The sequence below is a fragment of the Somniosus microcephalus genome, chromosome 24, assembly GCF_052327205.1.
Source record: "Somniosus microcephalus isolate GS21.2 chromosome 24, FLI_Smic_1.0, whole genome shotgun sequence".
In the NCBI taxonomy this organism is placed as follows: Eukaryota; Metazoa; Chordata; class Chondrichthyes; order Squaliformes; family Somniosidae; genus Somniosus; species Somniosus microcephalus.
The window spans coordinates 43,333,382-43,353,627 of record NC_141010.1 but is presented as its reverse complement, the minus strand read 5'-3'; the positions used below and the strand labels follow the sequence as shown (position 1 = coordinate 43,353,627).

Below are 20,246 nucleotides of genomic sequence, written 5' to 3'. Positions count from 1 at the left end.
ACTACTCGCTTGCAAAGCATTCCAGCCTTTAACAGCTGTGGGAAGTTAAAATAGAAAGCGCTGCAAACGCTGGAAACGCTCAGCGGGTCACTCGGCATCTTCGGAGAGATCAGACAAGTTCACGTTTCATCTGCGAATTGTTCTTCAGACTTTTTAATACAGGAGCACTGCTGTCCTGGGGAAATGTGCCCCAGTGAGTCCACAGGAAAGGTGGTCTTAAAACATAATTGAGGCTTCCCTGAATCCCTCTCTCTTAGGCAGTCTCTCGGAACCGAGGATGACTTGCTTCCACATTAAGAATGAGTTCTCAGGTGACTGATGAGTCCAATGCGGGACCTACAGTCTCTGTCACAGGTGGGACAGACGGTGGTTGAAGGGGTGGGTGGGTGGGTGCTTGGGTTGATGTGTGCTCCTTCCGCTCCTTGCGCTTGGCTTCCGCTTGCTCCCGGCCTTCCCGGATGCTTCTCCTCCACTTTGTGTGGTCTTGGGCCAGGGATTCCCAGGTGTCAGTGGGGATGTTGCAATTTTTCAAGGAAGCTTTGAGGGTGTCCTTGAAGTGTTTCCTCTGCCCACCTGCAGCTCTCCTGCTGTGTCGGAGCTCCAAGTAGAGCGCTTGTTTTGGGAGTCTCGTATGGGGCATGCGGACAATGTGACCCATCCATCGGAGCTTATCGAGCGTGGTCAAAGCTTCGATGCTGGGGATGTTGGCCTGAGAGAATACTGACGTTGGTGCGCCTATCCTGCCAATGGATTTGCAGGATCTTGTGGAGGCAGCGTTGGTGGTACCTCTCCAGTGCCCTGAATCTACCAATCGGGGATCAGACTTTCTGCTGCTCCAGGCCTCACGGTTAAAGGGCGGAGGCTAGAGGGTTGGGTTCATCTTTCCGCAAAAAAAGGGACAGGGAGCGGCAGTCGGAATAATGGAGCTCAGGCCCAGCGGCCAGATCTGGGACCTCCCCAGGTGCGAAACACTGGGAGACCCAACTTGGGGAAGCGAGCGGAATAACTCGGGGAATAATGATCGCCCACCGGGGCGGCGGGAGGTTTATTTTTAAATAATGCAATCAGCTGACAGTTTACCCATCCGACCCTCGACGGCTTCTCAAAAAGTTGGGACAATCTGATCTTTTGGGATTCATTGGGTAAGAAAACTCTAAGAAATTTTCCGATTGACCCAGATTCATTGGGAAATAAAACTCTAAGAAATTCTCCGATTGATCCAGTGCAGTTTTGCTTTTACTTCTGATTGAACAAGGGGTTGTTTTGGTGTTTCCTCAATTCAGAGCGGCGACATGCGCTCAAACCACACGTGGGCTGAAAGCGAAATCGGATGAGCTTTGACAGACCTCAGCATTTCAAAATCGAATGTGGCTAAATGGGCTTTTCACTTTGATGATGCAAACTGCAGACCCTTTATATTCGGCATGGTCTCTCTCTGACACTTCACTCCTGAACCGAATATCAATTGACACTTGTCTCTGTCGAAGGATTCATCTGAAACAGGTAAGACACTGCCGAGTTTGTTCATATGCTAACCGACATTAAAGTGGCTTTTGTTTGATATTGATCACTAATGATTTTATCACTGCTATTTCAGATCGCTCCTTTACCCTGTCTGCTTGAACATGTCTCTCTCGTGCATTTGGAGATTTGGGATTGTGTTGGTCTCCTTGGCCGGGACCCTGAGTCTGGGCTGTGAGAGGCTACACGTTCACAACACAGAGACTCTGGGCAGACTGATTGAAATGGTAAGCTTGAACTGACCTTGATCTATCCCATCTCCAGCATTTGTGTGTGTGGCAAATTGTATTAACCGGAATTCTCTTGTGTTCCAGGGAGGTCGACTGCCCCGGCACTGTGTGACAAAGAGAGCGGCACTGCAGACCCAACCCCTCGACCTGATCACATATTCAAACAACTTAAATGTAAGTATCTAGTTCAGAATGTATTTCTGTTGTAGCGGTGCCTGCCTTATTGATCAGTCTTTTAATTGTATACATAATATTTGGACAGCCACCAGTATTCCATATGGTCCTTTGACATTTTCAGTAGTGCCAAGTTTTCTCATAAAGTCACTGTGTGTATTTCATAGGCCGGGGACAAGATCCTGGTTATCCACCAAACATTGGATCAAATCAACAGGACTTTCAGTGAGAATCTTCACACCGCGCCCTGGGACGCTGCCTCGCTGGAAAGTTTTCGGGTTGAACTGAATCAGCAGCTGGAGGAGCTGAGGGAATGTGTCAGGGAACCTCGGTCAGACTCCAACAGCCAGAAAATTCAGGAATACTTCGGGAAGCTGAGGGAGTTTTTAGAGCTGGAGGTATGGGAATTAATGTTTGATTGTTTTATTCCGAGTGAAGCACCATATGGATAACCCCAATGTAGCAGAGTCCCGAGCCTGTAAATACCCGGGGGTAGCAATGACTCCTGTCACTACATGTAGACACCATCGGTGCATTGGTGAAGATTCCCTCTGGTGAGAATTTCCGTTGAAATCTGTTAGAAAATTTTAATAATTTCACTGTAACATCAGTCAGAGGAATTCGGCATGAAGAGATTTGTCATGTCCCAACACTCCGGGACCAAATTAATCCTTATACTCCCGTAAAAACTGTACCGGGACTTCTCAAAATAGATTGTTGTTTGTTTTCCCAGTATATTCCCGATAATACATTTCAACTTTTCTGCCTTTCAGAGATTCGGTGACTGTGCCTGGAGAATCGTCCACTCTCAGACCAAGGCCCGTTTACAGCAGATCCAGACCATAATAGCAAAAATCAAGAAAAGCAACTGAAGATCACGGAGCGAAAATTTTAAACAGAATATTTTCTAATTGCACGAACAAATGTATTAATTTATTAGAATATTATTACAATTCCAGTATTTTCGCTATTTAAATAATCGACAATGTTACAGCTACTCTCACTGCCAGAGGTAATGTTAAGGAACCTTGAAATGATCATGTAATAGTGATGTTAAATTATTTGTATTTATTATATCCATATATTTTGCAATAACGCGTTAGTTTTGCACAGTGAGGAAACTAAGTTACAAGAAAATGTTACTTATTTATTTATATTTATTGAATCATATTTATAACTGGACCAGATCGTTGTTGTTTGAAAGGTGTTTTATATACAAACGTATGTGTTTCAATAAATTATTTTTGCGTCTTCGCTCTGCCTCATTCAGTTTTATTCATTTCGACAATGGACTGTATGATTATATTGTTGGATGTTTGTGTTTGGACCTGGTCTGTGAATGTGAACCAGTCCCAGGCAGAATAATGAAACTTAAAGAGATCTAGCCGAGTTCCCAAGGTGTTGCACTGGTTCGGGAGTTACCTTGTTGCGACTGGGAGTGCTGGTGTTGGGTGTCTATAAGGATTTGGATAGAAGTTTGTAAAATCTACTGGGAGACAGGGAAGTGCAGTTATATTAATAAATATGTGTGCATGTCTCACAGAGAGGAGGATATGCTCACGTGTCCAACATGAAACTGGGACGTTAAACCAAGGTCTGCCTGTTTAGGTGGGGGTTAAAGTTCCAAATGCACTTGTTAAAGGAAAGCAGGAACGAGTGCAGGTGCCCTGGCCGACATCCCTCCCTCAAGCAGCATCACCAAACTAGATTAACTGGTCAATTATCTCACATGTGTTTGCTGGGTGCTGAATTAACAGTCACATTTACCTACAAAAGTCATTCATCAGCTTTAAAACACTTTGGACAAAGTTTCCATCCTGCCTCCCTCCCTCCCTCCTTCCCAGAAATCAGCTCGATAAGATCAAAATACCAATTTTTATTCAACTAGAGAAAGCCCATCATTGCCAGCTACAATATCAAATCAGCAAAAAGGCGGAGATGTTTAATATAGAAATATACATTTATCTGATGAGTTTTACACAACCTAAAGAACACGAATCATGGAATGGCTTCTTGTTTTAACGAAAAGTTGATTAAACCATTTATATTTTGTCCTAAAGTTCTTCTCTTCTCCCTTCAATGATTGAAGGTGTTTAAATGCAAAGAAATCAGCACAAAAATGTTCCTTACCTACAATATTAGATAAGCAGTTGTCCCAGCTGTTCATGCTGTGTGTTACTTTGGTGAGAATCAAGAAATATAAAGCTGCTGAAAAGATTAAACTGATTTGAATCAGTCCCTCTTTTCCACAGGATATAATAAGGTTAGGTGGCGATAGATGAGGCAGAAGCTCTTGAAGAACAACAGCCCCGATTGCTCTGTCAAAGTGGGGATGAACTGGAACATACAGTGGAAACTCCAAGATGGCCAAGAAAAGTAGACAAATGACAATAATGTGGGCAACACAGGTTTTTTATTGACGATATATATAATGGTTTGTAAATGAAAGCTTTGATACTGATTTAATGTTACACACAGTTGTATTTGCACCAAGCAGCCAGTTAACCAAAGCAATATAGCAATGGAATAAAATTCGGTAACTTAATGCAAATTGCAGTCGTGCACTTTCATTATTTTTAATCTATAAGTGGAAATGTAAACTGTGTGGTAGATAATTATCAGAATATATTTGTGTTTCACAAAAGCTTTCCGCATGCCATTTACTGCATAGATATTGTACATCAATATGAAGAGCACTGTGAGGAATTTCCAATGGCAAAACCCTCCCCCTCAAAAGGAAGAGGACATTGTCACCAGATATTGTACGAACATTCCCCTCAAGAGATTGGTAGATTCTTTGGAGGTCTGAATGGCGACAACACGGCATGACTGACTGCTGGAGTCTCACCAGTCTGTGGACCAGAACAAGCAGAAAGACAAACTGCTGTGACAACTGGAACCCAGGATACTGCGAAGGATATGCAGATGAAGTAGGATGAGAGGAGGCTCGAGTGGAGCATAAATACCAGCACAGACCACGTGGGCCAAATGGCCTGTTTCTCAGAATCACAGAATCACAGAATCTACAGTGCCGATAGAGGCCATTTCGGCCCATCGAGCCTGCACCGACACATATCCCACCCTATCCCCGTAACCCCACGTATTTAATCCCCTAACACTAAGGGTCAATTTATCATAGCCAAATCAACCTAACCTGCACATCTTTGGACTGTGGGAGGAAACCGGAGCACCCGGAGGAAACCCACGCAGACACAGGGAGAATGTGCAAATTCCACACAGACAGTCGCCCGAGGCCAGATTTGAACCTGGGTCCCTGGCGCTGTGAGGCAACAGTGCTAACCACTATGCCACCGTGCCCCTCTGTGCTGTAAGTTCTAAGCAAATCTATGTAATTCCACAATCCTGCATTCCATCTGGTTAACTTCAGAGTCTGTTCCGCCCTCGACACCAGAATGACCACAAATTTAGCATTGGTGCTCAAATCTCTTCCCATTGACATTGGTATCAATGCGTGGCAAGATGTGAATGGTGCTGGCTAAAAACATTGTGGGAGGGGATCGCCTGTTTTTGCAGCCGTGGAATTCAATGAGTTTCAGTGTACCTCAAGCCCTCTCGCACTCTGTTAGATTGCCTACACTGACGGGGAGCCTAAGCATAAGAGCCATTAACTGATACCTATTCTGATTATACTGGCATGTTTACGTCTTTAGAGGTAATAATTGATTTTTAATTGCCGTGATTTTATTATTTTTTCTTTACAAACATTTTGGTCTAGTTTCCATTCCGTCGAATTCTGTGTTGTGAATAATTCGATCATTTTTATTTATTGTAAAATGTAGCCAAATTTTTCCATTCTTAAAAATTAAGATTGATCAATGCGATTCCCAGTTTTGCAGCCTGTATATAATGGCCGGGATTTGTTAGTCAGCACTACATGTTTGTTCCCTTCCTCGACTTCTCCCGCTCCATCTCTGGGGATAGGTTATTGACCAACATTCACTACAAGCCCACTGACTCCCACAGCTACCTGGACTACACTTCCTCGCACCCCGCCTCCTGTAAGGACTCTATTCCATTCTTCCAGTTTCTCCGACGATGCCACCTTCCACACCAGTGCTTCCGACATGTCTTCCTTTTTCCTCAACTGAGGATTCCCCTCTACCGTGGTTGACACGGCCCTCGACACGGTCCGTTCTATCTCCCGCACTTCTGCCCTCACCCCTGCCCCTCCCTCCCGGAACCACGATAGGGTTCCCCTTGTCCTCACCTTTCACCCCACCAACCTCCACATTCAACAGATCATCCTCCGCCATTTCCACCACCTCCAAAGTGATCCCACCATCAAACGTATCTTCCCCTCCCCTTTCAGCATTCCATAGGGACCGCTTCCTCCGAGACACCCTAGTCCACTTCTTTATCACCCCCAGCACCGCTTCCCCTTCGCCGGCACCTTCCCATGCAAGCACAGTAGATGCAACACCTGCCGTTATACCTCCCCCCTTCCCACTGTCCAGGACCCCAAACACCCCTTCCAGGTGAAACAGCGATTTACTTGTACTTCTTGCAATCTAGCATATTGTATTCGCTGCTCACGATGTGGTCTCCTCTACATTGGGGAGACCAAATGCAGATTGGGTGACCACTTTGCGGAACACCTCCATTCAGTCCATAAGGATGACCCCGAGCTTCCGGTCGCCTGTCATTTTAATTCACCGCCCCATTCCCACTCGGACCTCACCGTACTCGGGCTCTTGCATTGTTCCACGTAAGCTCAGCATAAGCTCGAGGAACAGCACCTGATCTTCCGATTAGGCACTTTACAGCCTTCCGGACTCAATATCGAGTTCAACAATTTCAGATCATAACCTCGGCCCCCATTACATTTTTACTCATTGTTTCTCCACACCTGTGTTTTGGCCCTTCCCCCTTTGTTTCTCTCCCACATGGCAGCTGTCTCCCATTCTGCCAGCGCATTTCACACCTCATCTAGAGCCGTCTTTTGTCTCCACTAGTCCTATCACCATCTCGTCTCGTTTTGAATACCTCTTAATGTCTCTTCACTTCTCTTTTGTTCTCTCCCAGCCAGGCCTTTTAATCTATTTCATTTCCTGTGCTTTTCCAGTCTTGACAAAGGGTTTGACCCGAAACGTTGACTCTATTTTCTCTCCACCGATGTTGCCGGGCCTGCTGAGTTTTTCCAGCATTTTCTGTTGTTATTTCGGATTTCCAGCATCTGCAGTATTTTGCTATCGTACGATATGTTTGCTTTCGTTCACACATTATTTCAAGAAACCAAATATCGCAGATTACACATTCAAGTTAGAAAACCGGGCACCATTTAACAACAAGGCGATCGTCTCGAGAAACGGTCAAATTTATTTTTAAACAATAGAAAAATGTCCACAGTAGTTTTTAAACTATTGTAGTTCTGGTATATGGTTCCAATATATTTACCGGTGCATATTGACAGCCGAGTGTGCATTCGAACAGCAATTTAATAAACATTGGATCTGGGTGGGGCGGCACAGCTGAACAGGACTCACAGGAGCCACGTCACCTCCAACAAACATTTTATTTTCAAAAATGTGCCGATTTCGCATATTGCAGGAAAATGGTTCAATTTATTTAAATACACGGGGCAATATTCATTAGGAAGAGCGCTCATGGTGACCAGAGTCAGTGTACTTGAACCACACAGATAGGAAGTTAAATATGGCTTCAATTATTATTCAGGTATTAATGAAAGATGAGTAGAGCAATGATTTCAATATCTTACACACGGTCAACAAAAACACACACAAAGGAAATGAACACCAATTTAGAAACGAAGACCACTTCATAAATATCAAAGTACAAAATATTTATTGCGAAACTGTAATTTGGGACACATCCGGTTCCAACAAACACCGTGTATCGTGACATAGAACTAGTATAAATATATATCAATCAGCACCTCTGGCATACACTAAATATCTTTCAATTTGAAATATGTTCACAGTACATCCAGACAGAAATATTCACCTCATAAATTAAATATTAAAGTTACAATCTGTTGTCCCAATGCCATTCTGACTGTTAAATCGGTTTGCGCGGTCGATCGAACAAAATAAGACTTTTATAAAATTCAACAATTTTTAATAAATATTCATTGTTCCCAGTCTCTACTAAACACATCTATGGAAAATCTTTAATTTCTTCTTCTGATTTTTGCCGTTATGGTAAGGATCTGTTGTAAACGGGCCCTGGTCTCAGCCCGGATTATTTCCCAGGCGCAGTCACTGAATCTCTGAAAAAGAGAAATATTCAGGAAAATCCATTAGAGAATGAACCGGTTTAAATGGGGTGAAATGAACTACATGTCAGTAATCACACAGTCAAATATCAATTGTCCCACCTTCTGTTTGAGAAACTCTCTCAGTTTCCTAAAGTATTTGTGAATTGAAGCGTTTCTCCTCGGCCTGGACTCTGGGCCCGGTTTCCTGACACATTCTTCCAGCTCCTCGAGCTGCCGATCCAGGAGAAGACGGAAGTTTTCCACCTTGTCCCGGGGCCATGTGACTGAGCCCAGGTTCATGCTGTAGATCTTGGTGAGGTGACGCAGTGTTTGATGGACAATCTGGATCCTGTCCGGGGTCTGTGCAAAATAGACACAATGACATTAGAGGGGATCTGGTCCCATTTAACCGGCCCGGGATAGGGCAAAACTCACAGCCAATCACCGCAGCTCAGCTATTTCTTAATCTAATGGACATCTGTAGATGTAAATAAGTAAAGTGTCTGAATTTCAAAGCGCAACCCAGAGATTGCTGCTGGCAATATCACTGGGTTAACACCCAACTGGTTCCTACCACATTCCGCTGTGGGCTATTTACCCCGTTTATTTAGCAGACGAATTCCTTCAATCAAATAGACATAAGAATATCAAACCATTCCGCAGAGCGTTGGTCCGCTAAAGGCCCAACAGTACATCTTTCGTCTTATTAAAATGATCAAAGTAACACATTCATATTTAAAATTAGTTACGTTCGGTTTATTTTGGTGATGTGAATCTCTTTCCCACATGGTTATTGCTCCTGGCAACATTAGCGGAATGATTAGACAGTGTACAAAGTACACACTCACCTCTAACCTCTTGCTGAGCTGGTGCAGGTCCAGGGACTTGGTGCTCAGTGATGTCCTTTCTGTTTTACACTGTAGTGGAATGGGCCCTCCCTGCAACAGGAGAGAGCAACTGTCAGAACCGGCTCCAGGCACACGCTTCACAATCGGTACTTACTCTCAGAAATGTTTCCCTTAAAACCACTGTCACTCATCCATTGTCACTGAACAATTTGTTTCAAGATTTTATCCCTTCCATATTTAACTGACCGTCTAACGGAATCAGTCACTCTTTATACAAAGTGTTACACGGTTTCTACACAATTCCTTCGTGATTTTGATACTTCAATGTGAATTCCATCAAGAAAATATTCCACACCAGTTGATGCAGTTTTGTAATAAAACTGATTCAATCTCAGCAGTTTCCCGACAGGAGATTATCCCGAGAAACTAGTGGTTAAGATTGGTTACTCTAATCCCTGATTCTCTGAATAAACTCACCATTTCACGCAGGGCGTCTAGAGCCTGATTATTAATATTGTGAAGTAACTGCAGCCTCTGGCAGTCCTGGCTCAGGGTCCCGGGCAACAAGACTACCAAAATCCAGAGTCCCCAGACACTCGGAAAACCCATGTTGAACCAACACAGGGTAAAGCAGCGACCTGAAATCTCAGAAACGGACTGGATCGAGGTTCAGCTCCGAAAGCAGTATCTAGCCGAGCTGCACTCCTTCAGTGTTGGGTTGACAGGGATGTTCCTTCTGGGTGAGCGGAGCCCATTTTAAAGGTGCACATTAGGATATTCCTTTGACGTTTCAAAAACTGATGGATTTTGCTTCTTAACCACAATATGTTTTCAGGGAATCTTTTCACTTCTTTCCAAAGTGACTTCTCATTTGAAACCTTTCACTTTCTGCTTAATTAAAACAGTGGAATTGACTCTAATCAACGAAGTTACAAGAAATATTCTTCGATTTTAAATACAGGGCAGATGGTTCTCTAAATTTCACATCGGCTGTTCCTCAGGTCCCGGGATTTTACAATAACAATTAATAAAATTACATTTTATATAATTTAAGATCTTAAAATGCGGAACCGTTTTACATCAGAAACTACTCAGGTCACTGTCAGTGTTCCGACTTTGGGTGGTCCCACGGCACTTTCTGAAGGAAAGCAAGTGAGTTACTCTGGTGGTCTGGCCAATATTTATCCCTCAACCAATTAATTATCTGGTCATTTATCTCATTGCAGGTTGTGGGACCTTGCTATGTGCAATTTGGCTAACGCGTTTCCATACACTTTAAAAGTACTTAATTGGCTGCAAATCACATTAGGATGTTGTGAGGTTGTGAAAGATACTATGTAAATGCAAACTCTAGCTTCTTGTATAAACTCACCTTTGCAGTAAGTCAGGTGTAGTCATACCCATATTACATTTCTCCATATTATATATATATATAAAGGTTAACAATAGTATGGGTATACATATATACTTTATTTCTCTAAGTTTCCTTCAAAATTATTGGCAGGTGGGACAAACAGCAGCAGAACAAAAAATAGTGTAGAAAGAGCAGGAATTAAATGGAGGAAAGACGCAAAGCGGACCAGCATGGTGTTGGACTATATGTGTGTTAATGCGAGGAGTGTGAACAAATAAGGTTGATGAGCTACAGGCGCAAGTTGCACCATGGGAGCTATGATACAGTGGCTAAAACAAAGACCTGGCTTAAACATGGGCAGGAATGGGAACTAAATATTCCTGGCTACAATGTATTCAAGAGGGATAGGGAAGAAAAAGACAGGAGGGGTTTTGGCAGTATTGATCAAGGATAATCTTACAGGTCTACAGAGGGACAATACACATAGGATATACGACACAGAAACAGGCCATTCGGCCCAACCAGTCCATGCTGGCGTTTATGCTCCACTCGAGCCTCCTCCCCTCTTTCCTCATCTAAATCTATCAGCATAACCCTCTATTCCCTTCTCCCTCATATGCTTGTCCAGCCTCCCCTTAAATGCATCCATACTATTCGCTTCAACCACTCCCCGTGGTAGCGAGTTCCACATTCTCACCACTTTTTGGGTAAAGAGGTTTCTTCTGAATTCCCTATTTGATTTCTTGGTGACTATCTTATATTGATGGCCTCTAGTTATGCTCTTCCCCACAAGTGGAAACATTCCCTCTGTATCCACTCTATCAACATTTTTCATAATTTTAAAGACCTCTATTAGGTCACCCCTCAGCCCTCTTTTTTCAAGAGAAAAGAGGCCCAGCCTGTTCATCCTTTCCTGATATGTATACCCTTGAATTTCTGATATCATCCTTGTAAATCTTCACTGCACCCTCTCCAGTGCCTCTATATCCTTTTTTATAATATGGTAACCAGAACTGTACGCAGTACTCCAAGTGTGGTCTAACCAAGGTTCGATACAGGTTTAGCATAACTTCCCTACTTTTCAATTCTATACCTCTGGAAATAAACCCTAGTGCATGGTTTGCTTTTTTTTAATGGCCTTGCTAACCTGTAATATACTAGAGGGTTCAAAGATTGAATTTATTTGGTTAGAGTTAAGGACCAGAAATGGAGCTGTTACATTGTTGGGTGTTTACTATGGACCCCCAAATAGTGAGAAGGAGATAGAGGAACAAATCTGTAGCCAAATTACAGAGAAATGTAAAAATAATAGGGCAGTAATAGTCGGGGACTTCAATTAACCTAATATAAACTGGGGAAAAACAGAGTAAAGGGCAAGGTGGGTGAAGAATTCCTAAAATGTGTACAGGAGAACCATCTTAATCAGTAGCCCAATGAGGAAGAAAGCAGTGCTGGATCTAATCAATGGAACTGAAGATCAGGTGCTGCATATAATGGGCGGTCAATCCGCTACAGCTCATTTTGTGCCTCTGCCCAAGAAAAATTTCTAGCGCATGGGACTTTCAAAAGGCATTTGATAAAGTACCACAAAACAGACCTATTCAGAAATTGAAGCACATGTTATTAAAGGGACGGTGGCAACTTGGGTAAGTAATTGGCTAAGTGATAGGAAGCAGAGAGTAGTGGTGAATGGATGTTTTTTTTCTGACTGGAGGGCAGTATGCAGCAGGGTCCCCCAGTGGTCAGTATTAGGACCATTGCTTTCCTTGTATAGAAACATAGAAACATATAAAAATAGGAGCAGGATTGGCCATTCGGCCCTTCGAGCCTGCTCTGCCATTCAATATGATCATGCTGATCCACTATCTCAATACCATATTCCTGCCCTATCCCCCTACCCCTTGATGCCTTTTGTGTCTAGAAATCCATCTATCTCCTTCTTACAAATATTCAGTGTCTTGGCCTCCACAGCCTTCTGTGGTAGAGAATTCAACACTTCACCACCCTCTGAATGAAGAAATTTCTCCTCATCTCAGTCCTAAATGTCCTACCCCGTGTCCTGAGACTGTGACCCCTTGTTCTAGACCCCCCCAGCCAGGGGAAACATCCTCCCTGCTTCCAGTCTGTCTAGCCTTGTCAGAATTTTATATGTTTCAATGAGATCCCCTATCATTCTTCTAAACTCTAGTGAATACAGGCCTAGTCGACCCAATCTCTCCTCATACGACAGTCCTGCCATCCCACGAATCAGTCTGGTGAACCTTCGCTGCACTCCCTCTATGGCAAGTATATCCTTTCTTAGGTAAGGAGACCAAAACTGCACACAGTACTCCGGGTGTGGTCTCACCAAGGCTGTGTATAACTGTAGTAAGACATCCTTGCTCCTGTACTCAAATCCTCTTGCAATGAAGGCCAATATACAATTTGCCTTCCTAACTGCTTGCTGCACCTGCATGTTTGCTTTCAGTGACTGGTGTACAAGGGCACCCAGGTCCCTTGGTACTTCAACATTTCCCAATCTATCACCATTTAAATAATACTCTGCCTTTCTGTTTTGCCTACCGAAGTGGATAACTTCACATTTATCCACGTTATACTGCATCTGCCATGTATTTGCCCACTCACTCAACTTTTCTAAATCACCTTGAAGCCTCTTTGCATCCTCCTCACAGCTCACAATCCCACCCAGTTTCATGTCATCAGCAAACTTGAAAATATTACATTTGGTTCCCTTATCCAAATCAATGATATATATTGTGAATAGCTGGGACCCAAGCACTGAACCCTGCGGTACCCCACTAGTCACCGCCTGCCACCCCAAAAAGGACCCATTTATTCCTATTCTCTGTTTCCTGACTGTTAACCAATTTTCAATCCATGACAGTATATTACCCCCAATCCAATGTGCTTTAATTTTGCACACTAACCTCTTATGTGGGACTTTATCAAAGGCCTTCTGAAAATCCAAATACACCACATCCACTGGTTCTCCTTTATCTATTCCACCAGTTACATCCTCAAAAAACTCCAGTAGGTTTGTCAAACACGATTTCCCTTTCATAAATCCATGTTTACTTTGTCTAATCCTGTTGATATTTTCTAAATGTCCTGTTATCACATCCTTTATAATAGACTCTAGCATTTTCCCTACTACTGATGTTAGACTAACTGGTCTGTAGTTCTCTGTTTTCTCTCTTCCCTCCATTTTTAAATAGTGCGGTTACATTTGCCACCCTCCAATCTGCAGGAACTGTTCCATAAACTATAGAATTTTGGAAGATGACAACAATGCATCCATTATTTCCATGGCTACCTCTTTTAGTACTCTGGGATGAAGATTATCAGGCCCTGAGGATTTATCGGCTTTCAGTCCCATTAATTTCTCCAGCACTATTTTTTTACTAATACTAATTTCCTTTACTTCTTCCTTCTCACTAGACCCTTAGTTCCCTAGCATTTCTGGGCAGTTATTTGTGCCCTCTTCTGTGAAAACAGAACCAAAGTATTTGTTCAATTGCTCAGCCATTTCCTTGTCCCCCATTATAAATTCTCCCATTTCTGACTGTAAGGGACCTACATTTGTCTTCCCTAATCTTTTTCTTTTTACATATTTGTAGAAGCTTTTACAATCTGCTTTTATGTTCCTTGCAAGTTTACTCTCATAATCTATTTTTCCCCTCTTAATCAATCGCTTGATCCTTTTTTGCTGAATTCTAAATTGCTCCCAATCCTCAGGGTTGCTACTTTTTCTGGCAACTTTATATGACTCCTCTTTGGATCTAATACTATCCTTAATTTCTTTTGTTAGCCATGGTTGGGCCGCTTTTCCTTTTGTGTTTTTGCACCAGAAAGGAATGTTTAACTGTTGCAATTTATGCATTCGTTCCTTAAATGTTAGCCATTGCCTATCCACCATCATGCCTTTTAATGAAGCTCCCCAAACTATCATAGCCAACTCACGCCTAGGGAGTACAATTTCGAAGTTTGCAGATGATACAAAACTTGGCAACATAGAAAATAGTGAATAGGATAGTAGCAGACTTCAGGAGGACAGACAGACTGGTGAAATGGGCAGACACATGGTAGATGCAATTTAATATGGTAAAGTGTGAAGTGATGCACTTTGGGAGGAACAACATGGAGAGGCAGTATAATCTAAATGATACTATTTTGAGGGGGTGAATGAGCAGAGATCTGGGGAGTGCATATTCACAAATCTTTGACGATGGCAGGGCAAGTTGATAAGGTGGTTAAGAAAGCATATGGGATATTTGGCTTTCTAAATAGGGCCATTGAATACAAAAACAAGGAAGTCATGCTAAACCTTTACAAATCACTGATTATGGCTCAGTTGGAGTACTGTGTACAATTCTGGGCAGCACACTTTAGGAAGGATGTCAATGCCTTGGAGAGGGTGCAGAGGAGGTTTACCAGGATGATACCAGGGATGAGGGATTTCAGTTATGTGGAGAAATTAGAGAAGCTGGGATTGTTCTCCTTAGAGCAGAGAAGGTTAAGGGGAGACCTAATAGAGGTATTCAAAATTATGAGGAGCTTTGATAGAGCAATTAGGGAGAAAGTGTTTCTTGAGGGTTCAGGTACATAGGTCATTAAAATGTCATGAACAGGTACAGAAAATAATCAAAAAGATTAATGGAATGCTGACCTTTATATCTAGAGGACTAGAATACAAGGGGGTAGAAGTTATGCTGCAGCTATACAAAACCCTGGTTAGACCACACCTGGAGTACTGTGAGCAGTTCTGGGCACCACACCTTAGGAAGGATATACTGGCCTTGGAGGGAGTGCAGCGTAGGTTTACCAGAATGATACCCGGAGTTCAAAGTTTAAATTACGAGGAGAGATTACACAAATTAGGGTTGCATTCCCTAGAATTTAGAAGCTTAAGGGGTGATCTGATCAAAGTTTTCAAGATATTAAGGGGGACAGATAGGGTAGATCGAGATAAATGATTTCCGCTGGTTGGTGATTCTAGGACTAGGGAACATAGTCTAAATATTAGAGCCAGACCTTTCAAGAGTGAAATTAGGAAGCACTTCTACATACAAAGGGAGGTAGAAGTTTGGAACTCTCTTTCGCAAATGACAATTGATTCTAGATCAGTTGTTAATTTTAAATCTGAGATTGATAGCTTTTTGTTAACCAAAGGTATTAAGGGATATGGGCCAAAGGCAGATATATGGATATAGGCCACAGATCAGCCATGATAGAAATATAGAAACATAGAAAAATAGGAGCAGGTGTAGGCCATTCGGCCCTTTGAGTCTGCTCTGCCATTCAGTATGATCATGGCTGATCCTCTATCTCAATGCCATATTCCTGCTCTCTCCCATTACCCCTTGATGCCTTTTGTGTCTAGAAATCTATCTATCTCCTTCTTAAATATATTCAGTGACTTGGCCTCCACAGCCTTCTGTGGTAGAGAATTCCACAGGTTCAGCACCCTCTGAGTGAAGAAATTTCTCCTCATCTCAGTCCTAAATGTCCTACCCCGTATCCTGAGACTGTGACCCCTCTTTCTAGACCCCCCAGCCAGGGGAAACATCCTTCCTCCATCCAGTCTGTCTAGCCCTGTCAGAATTTTATACGTTTCAATGAGAACATGGATCCAGGGCAATTTGGCACATTGGATCCAAAATTGGCTTAGTGGCAGGAGGCAGAGGGTGATGGTCGAAGGTTGTTTTTGTGACTGGAAGCCTGTGTCCAGTGGTGTACCGCAGGGATCCGTGCTGGGTCCTTTGCTGTTTGTAGTGTACATTAATGATTTAGATGTGAATGTAGGAGGTATGGTCAGTAAGTTCGCAGATGACACGAAAATTGGTGGAGTGGTAAATAGCCAGGAGTGAAGCCTCAGGCTACAGGACGATATAGATGGGTTGGTCAGATGGGCAGAACTGTGGCAAATGGAATTTAACCCTGAAAAGTGTGAGGTGACGCATTTTGGGAGGACTAACAAGGCAAGGGAATACACAATGAATGGTAGGACCCTAGGAAGGACAGAGGATCAGAGGGACCTTGGTGTGCATGTACATAGATCCCTGAAGGCAGCAGGACAGGTAGATAAGGTGGTTAAAAAGGCATATGGGATACTTGCCTTCATTAGCCGAGGCATAGAATATAAGAGCAGGGAGGTTATGATGGAGCTGTACAAAATGCTAGTTAGGCCATAGCTGGAATACTGTGTGCAGTTCTGGTCACCACACTATAGGAAGGATTGCATTGGAGAGGGTGCAGAGGAGATTCACCAGGATGTTACCTGGGCTGGAGCGCTTCAGCTATGAAGAGAGACTAGACTGGCTGGGGTTGTTTTCCTTAGAGCAGAGAAGGCTGAGGGGGGACCTGATTGAGGTGTACAAAATTTTGAGGGGCATAGATAGGGTAGCTAGAAAGGAACTTTTCCCCTTAGTAGAGGTATCAATAACAAGGGGGCATAGATTCAAGGTAAGGGGCAGGAGGTTTAGAGGGGATTTGAGGAAAAACTTTTTCACCCAGAGGGTGGTTGGAATCTGGAACTCACTGCCTGAAAGGGTGGTAGAGGCAGGAACCCTCACAACATTCAAGAAGCATTTAGATGAGCACTTGAAATGCCGTAGCATACAAGGCTATGAACCAAGTGCTGGAAAATGGGATTAGAATAGATAGGGCTTGATGGCCGGCGCAGACACGATGGGCCGAAGGGCCTCTTTCTGTGCTGTATAACTCTATGACACTATGATGATGACTCTAGTTCCCCGCTAATTTTTCTAAACTCTAGTGAATACAGGCCAAGTTGACTCAATCTCTCCTCATACGACAGTCCTGCCACCCCACGAATCAGGCTGTTAAACCTTCGCTGCACTCCCTCTATGGCACGTATATCCTTTCTTAGGTAAGGAGACCAAAACTGCACACAGTACTCCAGGTGTGGTCTCACCAAGGCCCTGTACAACTGTAGTAAGACATCCTTGCTCCTGTACTCAAATCCTCTTGCAATGAAGGCCAACATACCATTTGCCTTCCTAACTGCTTGCTGCACCTGCATGTTTGCTTTCAGTGACTGGTGTACAAGGACACCCAGATCCCTTTGTACATCAGCATATCCCAATCTATCACCATTTAAATAATACTCTACCTTTCTGTTTTTCCTACCGAAGTGGATAACTTCACATATATCCACATTATACTGCATCTGCCATGTATTTGCCCACTCACTCAACTTGTCTAAATCACCTTGAAGCCTCTTTGCATCCTCCTCACAACTCACAATCCCATCTAGTTTCCTGTCATCAGCAAAGTTGGACATATTACATTTGGTTCCCTCATCCAAATCATTGATATATATTGTGAATAGCTGGGGCTCAAGCACTGATCCCTGCAATACCCCAATAGTCACCGCCTGCCACCCCAAAAAAAGACCCATTTATTCCTACTCTCTGTTTCCTGTCTGTTAACCAATTTTCAATCCATGCCAGTATATTACCCTCAAACCAACATGCTTTAATTTTGCACACTAATCTCTTACGTGGGACTTTATCAAAGGCCTTCTGAAAATCCAAATACACCACATCCACTGGCTCTCCCTTATCTATTCTACCAATTACATCCTCAAAAAACTCCAGTAGGTTTGTCAAACATGATTTCCCTTGATCTCATTGAAAGGCAGAACAGGCTCGAGGGGCTGAATGGCCTACTCCTGTTCCTATGTTCCTATGTTCCCCTGGCAAGTGAGTAGGTAACCAGAGATCATAAATTTAAAATAATTGGCAAAAAAACCAGAGGAGAATATTTTTCAGAGGCTCGTTAAGATCTAGAACGCACTACCTGGAAGGGTGGTGGAATCAGAGTCCATAGGAACTTTCAAAAGGCAATTAGACATGGATTTGAAGGGAACTAATTTGCAAGGTTACGAGGAAAAAGCTGGGATGTGGGACTAAGTTGGAAAACTCTTTCAAAGAGCCGATACAGGCACGACAGGCCAAATGGCCCCCTTTTGTGCTGTAAGATTATTGATTCTATGATTTATTTCTCTATTTTATAAAATCTATGTATTTATCTAAAATGTTTCTCTGAGATAAGAATGAAAAACACACAAATGCTGGTTTGCTGAAACAAAACAGAAAGTTATAGAACCAATTGTATTGAAGGGTATTCCCGAAACAATAAGCCACATTTCTCTTTCTGATGCTGATTGCTGTGCTGTGCATTTCCAGCACTTTCCGTTTGAATTTCATATTTATTTTCCATGTAATTCTTCTTCATCCTTTATACCACTGTGTATATACCTTCTCTTGTGAAATGTTTTGTAATCCAGTCTTTGCTGATACCCCTCAGTGGAGTTTAAATCATTACGTAACATATATAAATTAGTTTGAACGGCTTTAAATATTATAAGAACATAAGAACATAAGAAATAGGAGCAGGAGTAGGCCAATCGGCCCCTCGAGCCTGCTCCGCCATTCAATAAGATCATGGCTGATCTGATCCTAACCGCCAATCTACTATCACAGAACCATCTCCTGAATCTAACAGAATTAGACACACGAAATAGGAGCAGGATCAGGCTACACGGCCCCTGGGCCCGCTCTGCTACCCACAGGGCCATGTCCGATCCGAACCTAGACTCGTCCAAATTCCTGGCCGCTCCCCGTAACCCTTAATTCCCTTTACTTCTAGGAAACTGTTTATTTCTGTTTTAAATTTATGTAATGATGTAGCTTCTACAGCTTTTTGGGGCAGCATATTCCATGGACCTACCACCCTCTGAGTGAAGAATAAGAACTGATACAATCTTTACTTAGGCAACGCGCTCTTTGCACTACACTACAGAGAAAATGTTTTAAACATCTACTGACATTTGGACTTGCCTGTCTCAGTTAGAATGTAATTATGAGTAACTACATCAGGAGAAAACTTTGGGTAAAAATATAATTGACATAAAATCAAATCCAGGCCCAGCAACTACTGTATAAGAGAGGCTAATCATTTTGATAAGTACACATGAAAGAGTTAACCTATGCACATATGCATTTTGTACTGAATTGTATCAGATGTTAGTTCCTCTCCTTGTGTAGTCTGATAAATCCCTGTTTTTATCACATATTATTAAAAATAACAACAACTTGTATTTATATAGCGCCTTTGACATAGTAAAACATCCCAAGGTGCTTCACAGGAGTATTACAAGACAAAAAAAAAATTGACACCGAGCCACATAAGGAGAAATTAGGGCAGGTGACCAATATCTTGGACAAAGAGGTAGGTTTTAAGGAGCGTCTTAAAGGAGGAAGGAGAGGTTGAGAGACAGAGGTTTAAGCAGGGAATTCCAGAGCTTAGGGCCTAGGCAACAGAAGGCACAGTCACCAATGGTTGAGTGATTATAATCAGGGATGCTCCAGAGCACAGAATTAGAGGAGCGCAGATATCTCAAGGGGTTGTGGGGCTGAAGGAGATTACAGAGATTGGGAGGGACGAAACAAATCCCTCCAAATAAAATGAATGTTCTGTGATAAACTGCTGATGTTGTTGAAGATGGTAAGAATTAATTGTGACATCATGGCACTAATGCAGAGTAACATGAAATGGTAGGATATGATCACCCGCACCGGTTACTTCCCTATTCCAGCAGTATTACTCTGGAGAAGCGTCAAGTGGAGGCCAGGCATTTCCCTGTAGGGAGGGAGGGAACCTGGAAGAGAACAATACACCAGGATGTTCTTATACAACTCTGAGCAGAGTTTCCGAGGTGTGTACCCTACCAGGAAACTTTCATATTGACTACAAACAGTTGCACGTGGTAAGTGATTTACTGTTGACAGAATCACCAAAGGGATCTAAGTAGAGTCAGTGTTGCACCCACAGAATGAACATGAAGTTTGCCAAATTAA

At 42.8% G+C, this 20,246-nt stretch overlaps 2 protein-coding genes across 2 annotated transcripts; one reads left to right on the top strand and one right to left on the bottom strand.

Moving 5' to 3' along the window:
- The first annotated feature begins 1,625 nt into the window (after window positions 1-1,625).
- Window positions 1,626-2,797, top strand: LOC147101449 (interferon alpha-13-like). The gene is made up of 3 exons (XM_085966021.1): window positions 1,626-1,748; window positions 2,093-2,323; window positions 2,699-2,797. The coding sequence occupies exons 1-3, from the start codon at window positions 1,626-1,628 to the stop codon at window positions 2,795-2,797; spliced, it is 453 nt and encodes a 150-aa protein (XP_085822147.1).
- A 5,276-nt stretch (window positions 2,798-8,073) lies between these two features.
- LOC147101448 (interferon a3-like) lies at window positions 8,074-9,617 on the bottom strand. The gene is made up of 4 exons (XM_085966020.1): window positions 9,486-9,617; window positions 9,009-9,143; window positions 8,281-8,520; window positions 8,074-8,172 (listed from the first exon to the last, which is right to left on the bottom strand). The coding sequence occupies exons 1-4, from the start codon at window positions 9,615-9,617 to the stop codon at window positions 8,074-8,076; spliced, it is 606 nt and encodes a 201-aa protein (XP_085822146.1).
- Window positions 9,618-20,246: the final 10,629 nt, after the last annotated feature.